The sequence below is a fragment of the Periophthalmus magnuspinnatus genome, chromosome 15 (genome assembly GCF_009829125.3).
Source record: "Periophthalmus magnuspinnatus isolate fPerMag1 chromosome 15, fPerMag1.2.pri, whole genome shotgun sequence".
In the NCBI taxonomy this organism is placed as follows: Eukaryota; Metazoa; Chordata; class Actinopteri; order Gobiiformes; family Gobiidae; genus Periophthalmus; species Periophthalmus magnuspinnatus.
Window position 1 is genome coordinate 9,806,810 of NC_047140.1, and position 14,594 is coordinate 9,821,403.

At 39.3% G+C, this 14,594-nt stretch overlaps 2 protein-coding genes across 2 annotated transcripts; one reads left to right on the plus strand and one right to left on the minus strand.

Annotated features, from left to right (window-relative positions):
- lhb (luteinizing hormone subunit beta) lies at positions 1 to 1,483 on the minus strand. Its single transcript, XM_033979616.2, has 3 exons — positions 1,397 to 1,483; positions 488 to 606; positions 1 to 234 (listed from the first exon to the last, which is right to left on the minus strand). Exons 1-3 carry the CDS (start codon positions 1,458 to 1,460, stop codon positions 1 to 3), a joined length of 417 nt encoding a protein of 138 aa, XP_033835507.1. The 5' UTR covers positions 1,461 to 1,483.
- A 4,393-nt stretch (positions 1,484 to 5,876) lies between these two features.
- LOC117382582 (cytochrome c oxidase assembly protein COX20, mitochondrial) lies at positions 5,877 to 8,724 on the plus strand. Its single transcript, XM_055227440.1, has 5 exons — positions 5,877 to 6,002; positions 6,627 to 6,741; positions 7,271 to 7,334; positions 7,976 to 8,109; positions 8,153 to 8,724. Exons 1-5 carry the CDS (start codon positions 5,970 to 5,972, stop codon positions 8,164 to 8,166), a joined length of 360 nt encoding a protein of 119 aa, XP_055083415.1. The 5' UTR covers positions 5,877 to 5,969; the 3' UTR covers positions 8,167 to 8,724.
- The last annotated feature ends 5,870 nt before the right edge of the window (positions 8,725 to 14,594 follow it).

Genomic DNA, 14,594 nt, shown 5'->3' on the forward strand with positions numbered 1-14,594 from the left:
TCAGTAGTAGAAGGGGATGTCGTTCGTGCAGAAGTCGGGCGGGAGGCTTTCAAAGGTGCAGTCTGATGTGTCCATGGAGCAGCGGTCGCAGTGACAGCTCAGGGCCACCAGGTACTGCACTACCGGGTCCACCCCCAGGGGGCAGTCTGACAGCTCCAGCTTGCGGTATTCAAACTTCCGGTATGTGCACACGTCCTGGTACATGTGGCCCAATGGGAGATTGACCACAGGGTCCTGCAAAGACATGAGTGACACGCGTGCTGAAATATGAGCATACTGAATCATGTTCAACCATAACAATCAGATGTAAACCACTGGAATCATGTTTGTCTAATAGTGAATAAACCAACATTATAACTGCTATCAGTGTGAACCACATATCAAAAGGTGCATAAATGAGACATGTGTGCAGTACATTATTGAAAGAAAAGCACATGTGGGTTAAACACTGGGTTAAAGAGGCTGTGAGAGAGGCCAGACAGAGCACCTTTGTGGGACAGTGTCCCCTGCAGATGGTGGTCTCAACAGTGTGACAGCGAGGACAGCCCTCCTTCTCTAGGGACACCGTCTGGTTCACCAGCTGACAGCGCGGCAGGTGGAAGCCCTCTGCAAGAACACACAAACATGCATACACACACACACACACACACACACCCACACATTTACACACTTCACTATATTTTTTGTCTTTTTTAAGGTAGGGAGGGTGATATAGCATGCACAAGTTTGTCTCATCCTCAGTATATGTATATATGTATGGACAGGACAGGTCTCATGTGAAAGCTCAGAACCTCCAGACTTCATTTAATGAGCTGTAGAGGCTGCACTAGCACCAGAATCATTATTGGCTGCAGGTGCTGGGGTTTAGGTAGTGACCAGTCAGATAAGTGACAAATGCCTGGGGTCCCGACTTGTTCTCTGTATATTCTCTACAGAAGGTCAAACTGAGACAGAGCTGACCGATCAGGTTTCCTCACTTCAGATTAACAGTTTGATGTTTTACTCATTGATTCTGCAGGATCCCAGTCCACTGTGTTTTTATTTATTTTATTTTGACACAGATGGACCAAACGTGTCTCGGATTGGCTAATTCACCTGTCAATTTGTACCGGTGTCAAGACTGCACATTGTTGTAGCATTGGAGATGCATGTGTCCTTGATAATAATGGGTGGGGATGGGGGGAAAGTGGAACAGGAAATTTTTTGTGGTCTAAGACCTCAAATGCAGGACATTATAGGGTTAGTCAAACATGCATAAATCACACAATATACATATATAAAATAATGATCAGGGAAAACCATTACAGTTTAGTTAAAGGTTCATAAATGACCCATCCTCAGTCCTATTACCTTTCTTCTTAGTGTATTTTCAATGTGTATAAAACAAGAATCTCACCTGCAGGAGGCATGGACCAAATGGACAGACAGGTCATGAGCAGGAAGGAGCTGAGAGGAGACATGGCTGATCACTGCTGTGGTTCTGCAGGGCAAAACAACTGTGGTTCAAAATAATACAGTCTAATAAGGAAATCCATGAAAGTATAATAAAATCTGAAATGTGAATCCAAGATGGCGTTATATGGTGATAGACTGTATATGTAAATGGACATAGATAGCCTGCAAGCCACCGCGTTCCAGATAGGAAGTGATCATGGGTGCACTTCCGGCTCCATCAACTGTGGCTCCAATTCACCATGTATTGACAAACTATTACTCCTCTCTTTGTAACTGCTGCTGTCAGGTTCATCATTTCGGTCTTGAAATGTCTGTATTAACCCACTCTACATGATCCTAGCATTTTTATTTAGCTATTTTGTCCATAACTCAAGATATGAACGTAAGACAAATCAGGCACCTTCTTTCCCCAAGGTTGTTCCTGCAAACATTAGCAACAGGTTTGATTGACAGTGTTGCTAGGCGCCCACTCCCTGCAAAACCAGCAGTGTGGTCGGGAAAGGACATTTTCCTTCAACAGCCTCGCTCCTGGCTCTTTGCTTGCTATTATACTCACGGTGGGAATCCCTCTTATGGAACGTAGCTCTAAATTGGCCCCTATAACTGCTAGTCTCGATTAGTGTATTTTGATTGGAGCCAAACGCTGTATGCCATTACACTCTCTTAGTCCACTTCTTTATACAGTTTATGTTTTCAATGGCCTATGTTCATTGGCACATAGGACCAAAAAAAATTTTCTCTTCTGCATTACTCCCTCAATATGGGAGAGCATCTCCCACCCATGTGACATCAGAATCAGTGCGAAAGCTGCTAAAGCGGAACTAGCCCGGACTCAGAGCAGTGCTGAGCTAAATCTTACAAAAATAACTTTTTGGCACTTTGACAATTTAAAATTGTTAAATGTTCATCTTGTGAAAATAGAGGAGAATCCATACAAAAATCCAACATGTGTGTCAGCTGTCAGAACACGGGCAGTTTGAATTCACATCAATGCATTGTGCTCTATGTGAGAATTCTTTCTGGGTCCGAGCTCCTGGGAGCTGCAGTACTTAGAGCAGCCACGATTTCCATGGGAGAACCAAACCAGAATTTAAGAACTTTGGGGAGTCTAAAATTAATCAATGAGACATGATTTCATTTGGATTTTTGAAATGGTATGTCATGATGCCTGTAGTATCTGTCTCTCTGTGTGCTTTCCCCTCCCTCACCTGTCTGAGCCTGGAGCTGGGCGGAGTCCCTTCTCCTCCCGTGTGCACCTGGAGCGCATTAGCGCAATTACCTCCACCTGCTGCCGAGTATTTGAGCGCTCGGCAGAAGACACTCGGGGCCAGACCGTCCGCGTATTCCTGCTCGTCTTCACCCTGTTTCCAGGACCGTCTCGGGCGTCAACATTCCTGCTCTTGCTCGTTCCTGCTCCTGCCTCTGCGCTCCAGCTCCGGTACAGTCACCCCTCTGCCTTGCCTCCTGTTCCGTCTTGGTCTCCGGCTTGCTTCTCGACTCCTGCCCTGGCTCCCGCTCTCTGGACCACGCCGGCCCGGCCTGCCCCGGTCTGCCCCGGTCTGCCCCGGTCTGCCCCGGTCTGCCCCGGTCTGCCCCGGTCTGCCCCGGTCTGCCCCGGTCTGCCCCGGTCTCGTCCCAATCCTGTCCTCGCTCTGGTCCTGGCTTTCTCGTCCCCGCTCTGCACTACGCCCGTCTGGTCTGCCTCCCGCTCCCTGGCTCCCCGTGTGTGTTAAATGAACTATTAAAGACTGAGATGCACCATTTTGTAAATAAACACTGTCAACTTGCCTTGAGTCTGCACTCCTTGGTCCGCACCCGCACTAGCCATTACGACATGGTAACATCATTTTAAGTCAGCACCATGCAGAGTAGTTTACATTTAAGTGCTTAATATCAGTTACAAAAAATAAAACCTCATTATCTTCTAAATAACAATAAAAGAAATATATTGTGATTTTTTTTTTTGTTTAATTTTGCAAAACTCATTTACTTGTGCAATCTCAACCAAGACACGTTTCTGATGGATATCAAATATATTGTCTGTATATCATCATTGGGATAGTCCAAATTTGTGTTAATATCGTTCAGTTTGTAAAGACAACCAGAATGTTCAAATAGTCATACAAATGCATACTGCTGTTGTGTCCCCGAGCAAGACACTTCACCGCAAATAAACACACCTGTCATGGAATAAATGTGTGATATATGCGTTTTAAAACATACTAGGGAACATTCTAGGGAAAGCAAAAGGGGTTTCCTCACTTTATACCTTTTGTACCAGTTTAGTACAGACTAGTGTTGTAACGATACTAAAATTTCAAACTCGATTTTGGTACTAAGGAATGGACTCAATACTTAATACCGATTCTTCTATAGCTATTAAAATTACACAAATATAAACATACAGAACAGAGCGTGAAAGTAGTACGTACCTGTGTGGTGCACGGTGGTGTTGTTGGAGCCATGGTGGAGTTTTTAAAGAGCAGCTCTGAGCATCTCCACGGCAACAGTGACATTGTCTCTTGCCCGAACAGGAAATATTCTTTATCCACATCAGGACACAGTGACACAGCAGGTCAGCGAGTCCTGGAGAACGGAACCAAACAGGAAAACTCTGCCACAGAAATGTACACTGAGATCGGATTTCACCTGCATCACCCAGGAGTTGAACTCTCAATATTTTGGTCCAAAAAAGTAGTGCTAGTCTGAGGAGGTTAATTTCATGAGTAAAAATACTCTAATTGCAAGGAAAAGTTGGTCAGGTCCCTTCCAATTCATTAAACGAATGTAATGAAGCATTCTATGTACTAATATTCAGTAATATTCAGTAATGTATTATTTCTCCCTTTACCAACCACATCCCTATAAAGAACCAAATAGAGCCCTTCATCAGAAAAGTGAATGTTTCAGTAATAGAGTACACATTGCACACACAGAGCAGTTGGGTACAATGAGGTTTAGAGGTCCCTTATTACACACAAAAGTGACTATTGTGAGCTTTGAGCCAAGTTACAACATTGTTATCTCCTCAAAAACATACCTGGAGGTGTGTTTTGTTTCATTTACACATGTTTGAGTAACACTTTATTATTATTAGTCTGTCTGAATCTCCAATGCTCAAGATGTTCTGTTCCACCTTGTAATATATAGTATAGTGGTAGTTTTCAAGTTTACCTTTAATTAATTAGAGATTGGATATTCCAGAGCTGAAATCATCCAAATGAGTATGGAGTTTAAAAACACAGTGGGGCACTTCTTGTATTACATGACATCACAATGTGGAACAGAGCGTTTTCTGTTTGAGAGAAGAACTCAGCCTAAATATGCAAGGTTTGTGTGTTCAACATGTGTGAATGAAACAAAACACAACTCCAGATCTGTTTGTGATCAGGAAAATAGAGTAATATGAGCATATGGCAGCTTTTGAGGATTCTCTCATTTTGACTTAATGTGGTGAGATAAAAGAAGCTATTTGCAAAGAAAAGTCTAAAACATGTTGGAAATTATAGAAAGAATACTTTAAACATTATTTCAATAGAATAAGTGTTTTCTTGTATTTGTATTGTAAAATAATTATCTCTGTGTACATTTAAGGAGTTTTGGCCTTGCTAGGTAACAACTATGGAATTCCCTAGTATGATGTCATGATTTGGTGTTATAATGATCTTAAGTGTGTTTTAGTAAACTAAAACTAGTCTAACTTCTCATAGGCACTTTAAAACATGTGATCCTTGAGTGTTTGTCTCCAGACTCTAGTGGAAGAGAAGAAGAGATGTGCTGTGCTGCTGCAGTAATCCAGCTTGATCCTCAGAGAGGTCCTCACAGAGCACACTGACACCGCTCTGTCACCAGGAGAAGAAACATATTATAAAGGTAAAACCAAAATATAAACACCACTAAAATCTCAACACAATGCATGAATGTATAAAAAGAGTTATAGAGGAATTACTGGGGACTAAATAAGTTCATATTTCCTAACTCCTCTTTGAACATGTATGTGTTTATATATTAAGTATTATTGTTGTTGCCATATTTAAAAAGACCACCTGCATCAGACTATTCCCTTAAATTTTTCTTCTCTTTTACACATTCAGAGTAAATGAATGAATTAATGCAAATAAACAAATAATAAATACATTAGAATACTGTTATGCATATAACAGGATATCATATTTTTTAATCATTACTTACTGAGTGGGTTAGTACCTGTAATTAATATTGTAGATTTACACCAGTCAAGTGAGTCTGAAATGTTGAAATACAAATAAAATGACGGGAATTGCACATTTACACGGAAGAATTAAAAAGGGCCTGTGAGGCGGCGCGTTGGGCTGGAACGTTTATAATTGTGTTTATGTTTCCGCCCGGCGTATTTTCGCTCCGGGACAAAACAAGGCCAGAGCGCATGCGCAGGGGGCAGTGTGAGCTTTGTTACTTAATTTGATGACATAAGTGCGCAAATTAGACGAAATCAAATATCTACACGTTTATTACAGAATAAATTTACTAGTGCCATGTCCGGAGAGGACGAGGACACCGAAAAGAAGGTACACCCGCGAATTATAGTGGTGAAATGGACTTTAAACAAGCTAAAAGTCACTCAATGTAGGATCCAGAGGTCATAGTATTCAAGATGTCATTTGTATCACGGAACATTAGTAAATTTATAATGTCTCATCATATTGACGTCTTAATAAACCATTAACACCCCTGTTCATTCATGGCTTTAATTATTTAATTACACAAACATCTAGCAGCTCTAGCAGCTAGATCTAACGGTTACCAGACATAATCTTGCATTATAATCGTATTCATTAACATTACATCTTATGTTATTTACAGTAATCTGAATTGTCAAATTGAAGGTTTTTTTGCAATATGTGCCTCAATATTTTGTACCTTTCATTTCATTTGCAAAGTATATTGCTTTCATAAAACGTGCTATATTCATTGTTATCTTATGACTGATATAGTTTCTGTTTTAATATATATTACATGGGTTGGTGCTCTCATTCATATTATTAGGTTAAAATAAAAGTTTGTGATGCCCACTTGTTTGCAAAAATTTGTCTTTAAAAAAAATGTCTGTTGAAAAATAAATGATAGATATAAAAAAATTTGTGAAATAATTGACTGCAAAATGTGAACAATAATAGTTTTTTCCTCCTCAGGGTTTCCGTCTGCTCGGGATCCTGGACATCCAGAACGTGCCATGTGCCCGAGAGTCTCTGCTGTATGGAGGAGGCGGAGGGCTGGCTGCAGGCCTGTTACACTTCTTAGCCACCAGTAAGTACTATAATACTGGCACTCTGTGTGTGTACTAGGCCCGTCACGATAACAAATCTTGAAGTGCAAAGTATTGCTGAAGTAAATATAGATGATAAACGATAATATTGAAGGAAAAACAAAGCAGAATTATTTACAAAAAAGCATAGTAAAGTTAATTCTCTATATTGTTAAATACACAAACTGCAATAAGTAAATAACAGAATGCATCTCTTAAATAGTAGTTATTTTGTGTCTTTAATGAGTCATAGAAGTTCATAATTCAACACAGTTCAACAGTTTAAATCATAGTACAAAAAATAGCCAAAAATGTCCCATTAGTTCAAGGAAAATGTTCCCACGATAAATACTTACCCCCAAAATACATTACTTGTGTCATATATTGAACAATAAGTCAATATAGTATTTATTGTGACAGGCCTATTGTGTACTAGTGTGACCAGTGAGCCATGTGTACTATAAAACTGATACTGTGTGTACTTGTGTGATGCGGTGAGTCTGGCTCTGACTGTATATTGTCTGTCCGCAGGTCGGGTCAGGAGGTCCTATGATGTGGGCTTTGCTGGATTCTTTGTCACCACACTGGGATCCTGGTAGGTCTATGCTCACTTCCAGGGGAAATGTAGTGTGTTCATTAATAGTGTGAATGAACAAATCTGTACCTGATTTACTGTCAACAACAATGATGATCACAATTTCAAGTCTTGCATGTGTTTGGAAACATTCTTCTGAATTGCATTTATCACACTCTGTGAGACTGGAGTTTTCAATGTAACATTATGTGAGGATAGCAGTAGCAGGGATTGAACCGTCACTCACCAAATACTTCAAGGCCCACAAGGTCAACATGCTCCACACCCAAATCGAGGAGTGCCCGATAAGGAAAAAAAAATCATCCTTGTATTGATCAATTTCAATTTTAATTTTTTTTTTTTCTTTTCAAAAACAAAAATAAATATTGATATTGTGAACACAGAAAAGACAGACTTTTAATCTGTGCAATTTATCACAGAAATTAGGCCAATTTCTTTGTCCAAAGCCTTGCATCTGCTCCAAACCATATGCTTTTCTACTGGCTGTAGATCTCTCCACTGAGAAGATCCAAACTGATCACTGATCATTAGACATGACTGAATCTCGATTTTGATTAAAATTCTTTGCACAACGCTAACTGATCTATGCCAAAAATCCAATGCACGTTCACCAGTTTGCGGTTACCCCTCCCCCTCCCCAGGTTTTACTGTCGGTTAAACAACGCCAAGTTCCGTGCCCAGGAGCGCTTCATCCAGCAGGGCCTCCGCAACAAAGTGGTGTACCAGGGAACCAGCCTGGACCCAACCAGGAAGAGCCCGCCAGAGACAGAGCTGCCTAAGGACTCCTAACATACAGACCCCCTCCCAGAGCCAGTCACCCAAAGACCCCTAACATACAGACCCCCCTCAGAGTCAGAGCCATAGAGCCTAAGCCGCTTAAGGACTCCTAACAAATCTACATTGACCTTCCAGGGACTAAGACTAAGGACTAAAGAAGAGAGATGTGTTGCACTTACATGTAGAGCGGTTAGAGAACATGTATTATGACAAATTGAGCTTTTAACCATGTTATACTGTTGTCCCCTCATAAAAAAAAAAAAAAAACAACATACCATGCATTCTGTAGTTAAACTGTGTTCATAACTAAAGCATGGCTCTGTTAGCATAGCATTCACAGGCTTAAATGCCTCACTGGAAACAGAGCTGTAATTTATAAAGTATATTTTCCAAACAGTTTTAATTTCTAACTTAATGCTTATTACTTATTCCATGCTGACCAAAAGCATGTTTAAAAGACAATTAAAGCCACAAGAATGCCTGATATGTGTTCTTTAAAATGTGTGTTTTCTGTCATATATAAAATTGAAACAAATACGATTTCAACATGGATATCACAAATGAGCTGCTTATTATTGTTTTGGCAGATGTACAGTGTGTTTAAAAGAATGATCCCTGCATTGTCTGATTCTATTGTAATAAATTAAACCTTTGAAGTGTATTTAAGTTAGTTTCTTCTTATTTCACATTATTACTCTTACTATTAGAATTATCATTTCATTATCACCACATACTGTATTACGTATCATAAATGTGACCACAGTTGAGCCCTGTACCATCTGGGCTGTAATTCTTTCATACAGGACAGAGGTGCCCGAGTATTTGTCCTTGCAAAATGAACATGCATTAGTGGGTCGTTTTTTCTTCTGGATAGAAATTTAGGATTAAATTGACTTAACCATTCATTGGATCCTCCTCTCTTGTAACAGTCTTCTTAGTGCAAAATTTTATCAAAATCGATTCTTTCTAGAGTGAAATGAAACCCCCTGGAGGGCCAAGTTTGAACCACGGGACCCACTTTAGGGTATAATATCTGTCTAATCAGTGTATATGATCCATTCTAGCTCAAGCTACATTTAAAATTTTGACCCTGTGTATTGTTGGGTAAAAACCTCACCATGACTGCAGATGTGGCAGCAATTTAGGCTGCATTAGTGGATTTGTCCACTAGATGGCGCCACTATGTTTGAATTCAAAACAAAACAATGACAGATGAGTATGCAACGAGCCCATCAAGGGAAAACATGTATTCATAATTTGATGGCGTGGATATAAAAAGTTAAAACTATGCTTTGGGACATTCTCCATGGAAATAAATATGTTTTATGCCATACTGTGGAGTATTATAGCCAAAGAAGCAATATTTACATGGAAACAAGCAGGACACACTCCTCCAGGCCAAATAAGAGTCAGGTATGTGGTGTTGCAAGCCCTCATGATTTATTCATTTTTATATATTTTTCAGCGCAATAAAACATGCTTTTATTTTAATCTATTTATGGGCTAAGAGTTACGCCATGGGGCTTTAAAGGGCTCATATTATGCTATTTCATGTTATAATGTTAATTCCTCATGACAAACAGACATGGAGTTGTGTTTTGTTTCATTCACACATTTTTAACACACAAACCCTGCATATTTAGGAGAGTTCTTCTCTCAGACAGAAAACACTGCACAGGAAGTGCTCCACTGTGTTTTAAAACTGCATATGGCTCACTAGAATCATTTGGATGATTTCAGCTCTGAAATTGACAAACTCTACTGAACTACAAGTAAAAGGTAGACGTTAACTTGAAAACTACCACTACATTATGTTTAATTCTTATCTTTGAATGTTGAAATGTTTTCTTAATTGTAGGTTGCCTTGATACATCTGGCCTGGGGACAACCGATGAAAATTAGCTCTAGCCAGCTAACTCGGGCACATTTACATTACTTTTTTTTGTAATGTTTATTAATGTGCATTGTCCCCTTTTTAAATAAATAAATAAATAAAATAAATAAACATGACGTCACAAGGCATTTTGAGCTTCGGAGATGTAAACAGGTCAATAACACAGGATTACTCTAACATGTGTGGTATGGTTTTAATAACTTAACAATATTATCATATGGCTTAACGCTGGCAAGAGGCAGTTTTGAGTAATATAGGACCCCAGGTTAATCTTAATACAAATAAAACAAGTCCTAACTTGTAGCAATCTTGAATAAAAAAGAAGGAGACAGTTATGTGGGTTTTGCAGGAGGTAGTTTAATGGACCTCATTGAAGAGCGCCCCCTACATCCTGGGAGAGGCAGAGACATGATCATGTGTTAGTCCACTGGTTCTCCTGTACAGAATAACCTGAGATGTCCATATGTACAGCTGTAGAAGGGTTAATTTCACTACGGCACAGTGGACAGTGACAATTCTACGTGTGACCCCACTCTGGAGTTTCTATGACGACTCATGTGTTATATATACCCTCAGATCACAAAGTATATATGTCCGTCTGCATCCATTTTGGTCGATGAATGTACAGACGTTGACCAGCAGGGGGACGTTACATTCTTCAGGCAGTGATGACAGTTCATTAGTGGCAGGGTAATGGAATGGTTAGTAGTATACAAAACTAGTCACGAGCATTTATCTAAACAGAGGTGGGTAGGACATTGACTTGAGTAAATCATACTTATCTAGGTCAGACGCCATACTTGTGCTCCTACTTGAGTAAATACTGTACAGTTTAACAGTACTCTTACTTGAGTAATATATTGTACATCAAAGTAATAGTACTCTTACTTGAGTAAAAGTTGTAATCCCTCTTTCCACTGTAACGTAAAGCTCAAAGTGACTTGAGCTTTATGTCAACAATATGAAATGATCTGTGTTTCTTGCAGCTCCTTCAGACATGATTTAGTTCATTTAGTTTGTTTGTGTCTGTCCTTTAAAGGTACAGTATGTAACTTTCTGGGGATGGCACATCATCTGCATGATTCCATAGAAATAGAAAGTTAAAATCACACTTCGCAACATTCTCCATGGACATAGATACATTTTATGCGATTCCATAGACTATTGTAGCCAAAGGAACAAAGTTTCCATGGAAACCAGCAGGAGGAAACCAAATGAGAGTCAGGTTTGTGGAGATGCAAGCCCGCTCACAGTAAGGAAGCATATTTTTCAGTGGACTTAACACGACCAAAATGAAAAAAAACAAAAAACATGCTTTTATTTTAGGTAAATTTTTTAGCTAAAATGTTAGACACTGTAGCTTTAAATATCAGATATGTGCATTATTTTATGCTGTAAATCAGATGTTAGGTACAGTTACAATTACTCTTAGTTTCCATAGATACCTTTTTACTCTTACTTAAGAAAATACTTAGACCACTACTGACTTTGTACTTTTACTTGAGTAATATTACTTTGCAGTACAGTCTTACTCTACCCACCTCTGTATGTGATGCTTTGACTGGCTTTGCATGTGGCAGTCAACAATCATTTTTTTGTTAGTCGCTTCACAAAATCTCATCATAATATATATATTTTTTATTTCTAAGAATGTAAAAATGGTGCTAGGTGATGAGCATTCACACAGTCAGTGACCTGAACAGTAGCTCCCACACTGCAGAGTACTTCTTAGACACTTAGGATTCTCATTATTACATTAGACAAAATCAGATTCATTTCATGTCGGCAAATGCCACAATCAATCATTTCTAGACATGCCACCTTCTGCAGGCAAAAGTAAAAACAGTTTTTTTTTATATTAATGACACATTCTGATTACATGATGACAGAAGGCTGGTAAAGGTGCAATTTGAATTCCACTTGACACTGAGCAACTATGGAAGCCTGGCAAGGACATATTTATAACATTATTACACATACGAATGATTGTTCAATTTGATTATAAAATACTTCACCGACAGTGCGCCCTGCGTCTACAATCCAAAACCAATCACTTTTTAATCACTTTAAAGTTCACTATGTAACTTTTCAAGTGGAGGGTATATTACTTTCTTGACACCGTGGAGATGTTACTGCTCTTTCCATGAATGTTACACAGTACGGCATTAAATTTGGAGACAAACAGGTGACTGCACCAGGCCAAGTTACAGCTCAGATCATAAACTGTATAAAGAAGAGTAGTGAGGGAGTGTGACGTCACCCACAGAGTTCGGCTCAAGCTCACGTAGCAGACGCCGCATTAAAAAGTTACATAGTGTACCTTTAAAGTATTTGCAGTTCTCTCTGTTCCAGTATGAAACAGTCGGGCTGACTTTAGGATTTTTTTAGATTTACAAATTGTTTTCAAAATCAAGATTGAATTCACAGTTACATCCAGGAGCATTAACATTTGAAAGAAAACTAACATTTGAACGGATAAACTAATCCAAGAATCTCATGCATTTCAGAACATGTTTGCAGAGTCTAAACTACAGGGCTAGCAGGTTTTACACAGAATAAGACCCCTTGGAGACACAGGGATATCCTTCTTTTTCAAACATATATTGCAAGCCTAATCAACAGAAAAAAGAGAATTATTATTACTATTATTTTTTTGTCCAAAATGCAGCCCAAATTGCGACACAACTTTCAGGCCAACGATCTCGCTACTTGCAGAGGTGGACAGTACTCCATTACTCTTTCACTTTTTAAAGAAATTGTTCTTTTCAGAGTACTTTTTAGCAGCACACTTTTACTCCTACTTGAGTAATATTTTCATTGAAGTAACAGTACTAATACTTGAGTAGAAGTTGTGGTTCCTCTTCCCACTGTGAGTAAATCTAAAGTAACTTGAGCTTTATGTCGACAATATAAAATGATTGGAACTTTTGCGTTTTTGTTTTTTTGGAGCTACTTCAGATATGATTTAGTTTGGCTCATTTTTGTGTTTTTTTTTCCCCCTTCAAATTACATTAACTTCAAATTCAAATTATAAATCAGATGTTACGTCTCAACAGTGACTCTTTACGTTACTCTAGCACTTTCCCAAAATACTTTTAGTTTTTCTTTCTAACTCCTTTGTACTTCTACTTGGCTAATATTATTTTTGAAGTAACGTTACTATTACTACAACGCTTGGCTCCTCTACCCACCTCTGTGCGTCTGTCTGGGGCATATCACTCCTCTGTTATCTGTGGTCTTATTATAGCACAGTACATGGGCCCTCTTACACCGTGTGGGCTCTCTCAAGGACACCTCTGCTATGGGACGCTTCACAAAGGGGCGCAGGCTCAGATGTGTGTGTGAGTGTACTATTAGTAGTAGTATTAGTAGTAGTAGTGAATGGTACAGTACAGTTAGTTATGGTGTGAAATACAGTACAATGTTTTGGACAACGTGAGTTTGGAGGAGCAGACAGGAGCAACAGGCCAAAGTGTGTAGTACTAGATTAAAAAGTACACAGTTAAAAATGTATTTCACTTTCAATTTGGTTTACGCTTTACTCTTACAAAAGTTTTGGGCTAGAAAAATAATGTTTGTTGTATTTTTTGCAATGTTTTATGATGTGGTTCATACCAATATTGATACTTTCAGCAGTTTTTATACTGTACATTGCTTATTTTGTAAACATTTATATCTATTTTTGTAGTTTTGGATTATTTTTTTATAATTTATTGGTCAAAATTAGCCTTAGCTCCGTCTATGGCTTAGTGGTTGGAGCAGTCACCCACCAATCAGAAGGCTGGTGGTTAAATCCCAGCTCCAACAAAGAGGATCTGGCTGCAGTTGTTGTCTAAATTTGCCGTTGGAGACACAAGGAGTTGACAGGAGGGGGACAAAGACGTCTGCTGTCCCGGGCCATAGAGTCTTAAAGACCCAGAATTGGACCCTCTTCCTATTCATTTATATTACAGCGAGGCCCATGTGAGGCTTTTTGCCCCGGGCCTCCAAATTTCTGTCAATGGGCCTGATCACTTTGTAACCTCTCTGGTGCAGGTCTGCCACATGCTTATCTCCATGACGATGTTATTACTTTTCCAGGAACGTTCCACAGTGCACCAATGAACTCACCGGGCCAAGTTACAGTTTAATGGAACATTCCTGAAAACCTAATAACATCTTTACGGAGACAAAGCAGCCAGCTGGCCCCACACTAGAAAAGTTTCATAATGCGTCTTTAAAACTGAGAGTTACACAGTCATGTCAGTTAAAAAAGTAATAATCCCCACCATAAACATAAGATAGTGCAAATCTGGTCTCCCCGCTGACTAAAGCCAAGAGTGACGGTGCAGACTGGCGTTTTGTCCCCACTCTGCATGTTATTTTTTCATTTTAGTTTATAAAGGAAAACAAAATACTACAGTTTGACGCTGTAGAAGTCTTGTTAGTAGTTCTAAGGTGCTAGCATGCTAAAAGGTCTTAGCATTGCTCCTTTCTGCTCCTCCTGACTGCACATGGACCTATAGTGTATGGCATAGGGAACCTCAGCTTCTCACACTCCCCTCCACCCTCCTCCCTCCACCCTTTACAAACACCCTTAAACAAACTAG

Bases quoted from the DNA above. Each gene is read 5' to 3' on its own strand.
- LOC117382582 (XM_055227440.1), top strand. From the start codon at position 5,970: ATGTCCGGAGAGGACGAGGACACCGAAAAGAAG. The intron at 6,003-6,626 runs GTACACCCGCGA...TTTCCTCCTCAG, and splicing joins ACGAGGACACCGAAAAGAAG to GGTTTCCGTCTGCTCGGGAT. The intron at 6,742-7,270 runs GTAAGTACTATA...GTCTGTCCGCAG, and splicing joins GTTACACTTCTTAGCCACCA to GTCGGGTCAGGAGGTCCTAT.
- lhb (XM_033979616.2), bottom strand. From the start codon at position 1,460: ATGTCTCCTCTCAGCTCCTTCCTGCTCATGACCTGTCTGTCCATTTGG. The intron at 607-1,396 runs GTGAGATTCTTG...GTGTTCTTGCAG, and splicing joins TTGGTCCATGCCTCCTGCAG to AGGGCTTCCACCTGCCGCGC. The intron at 235-487 runs GTGCTCTGTCTG...ATGTCTTTGCAG, and splicing joins GGGGACACTGTCCCACAAAG to GACCCTGTGGTCAATCTCCC.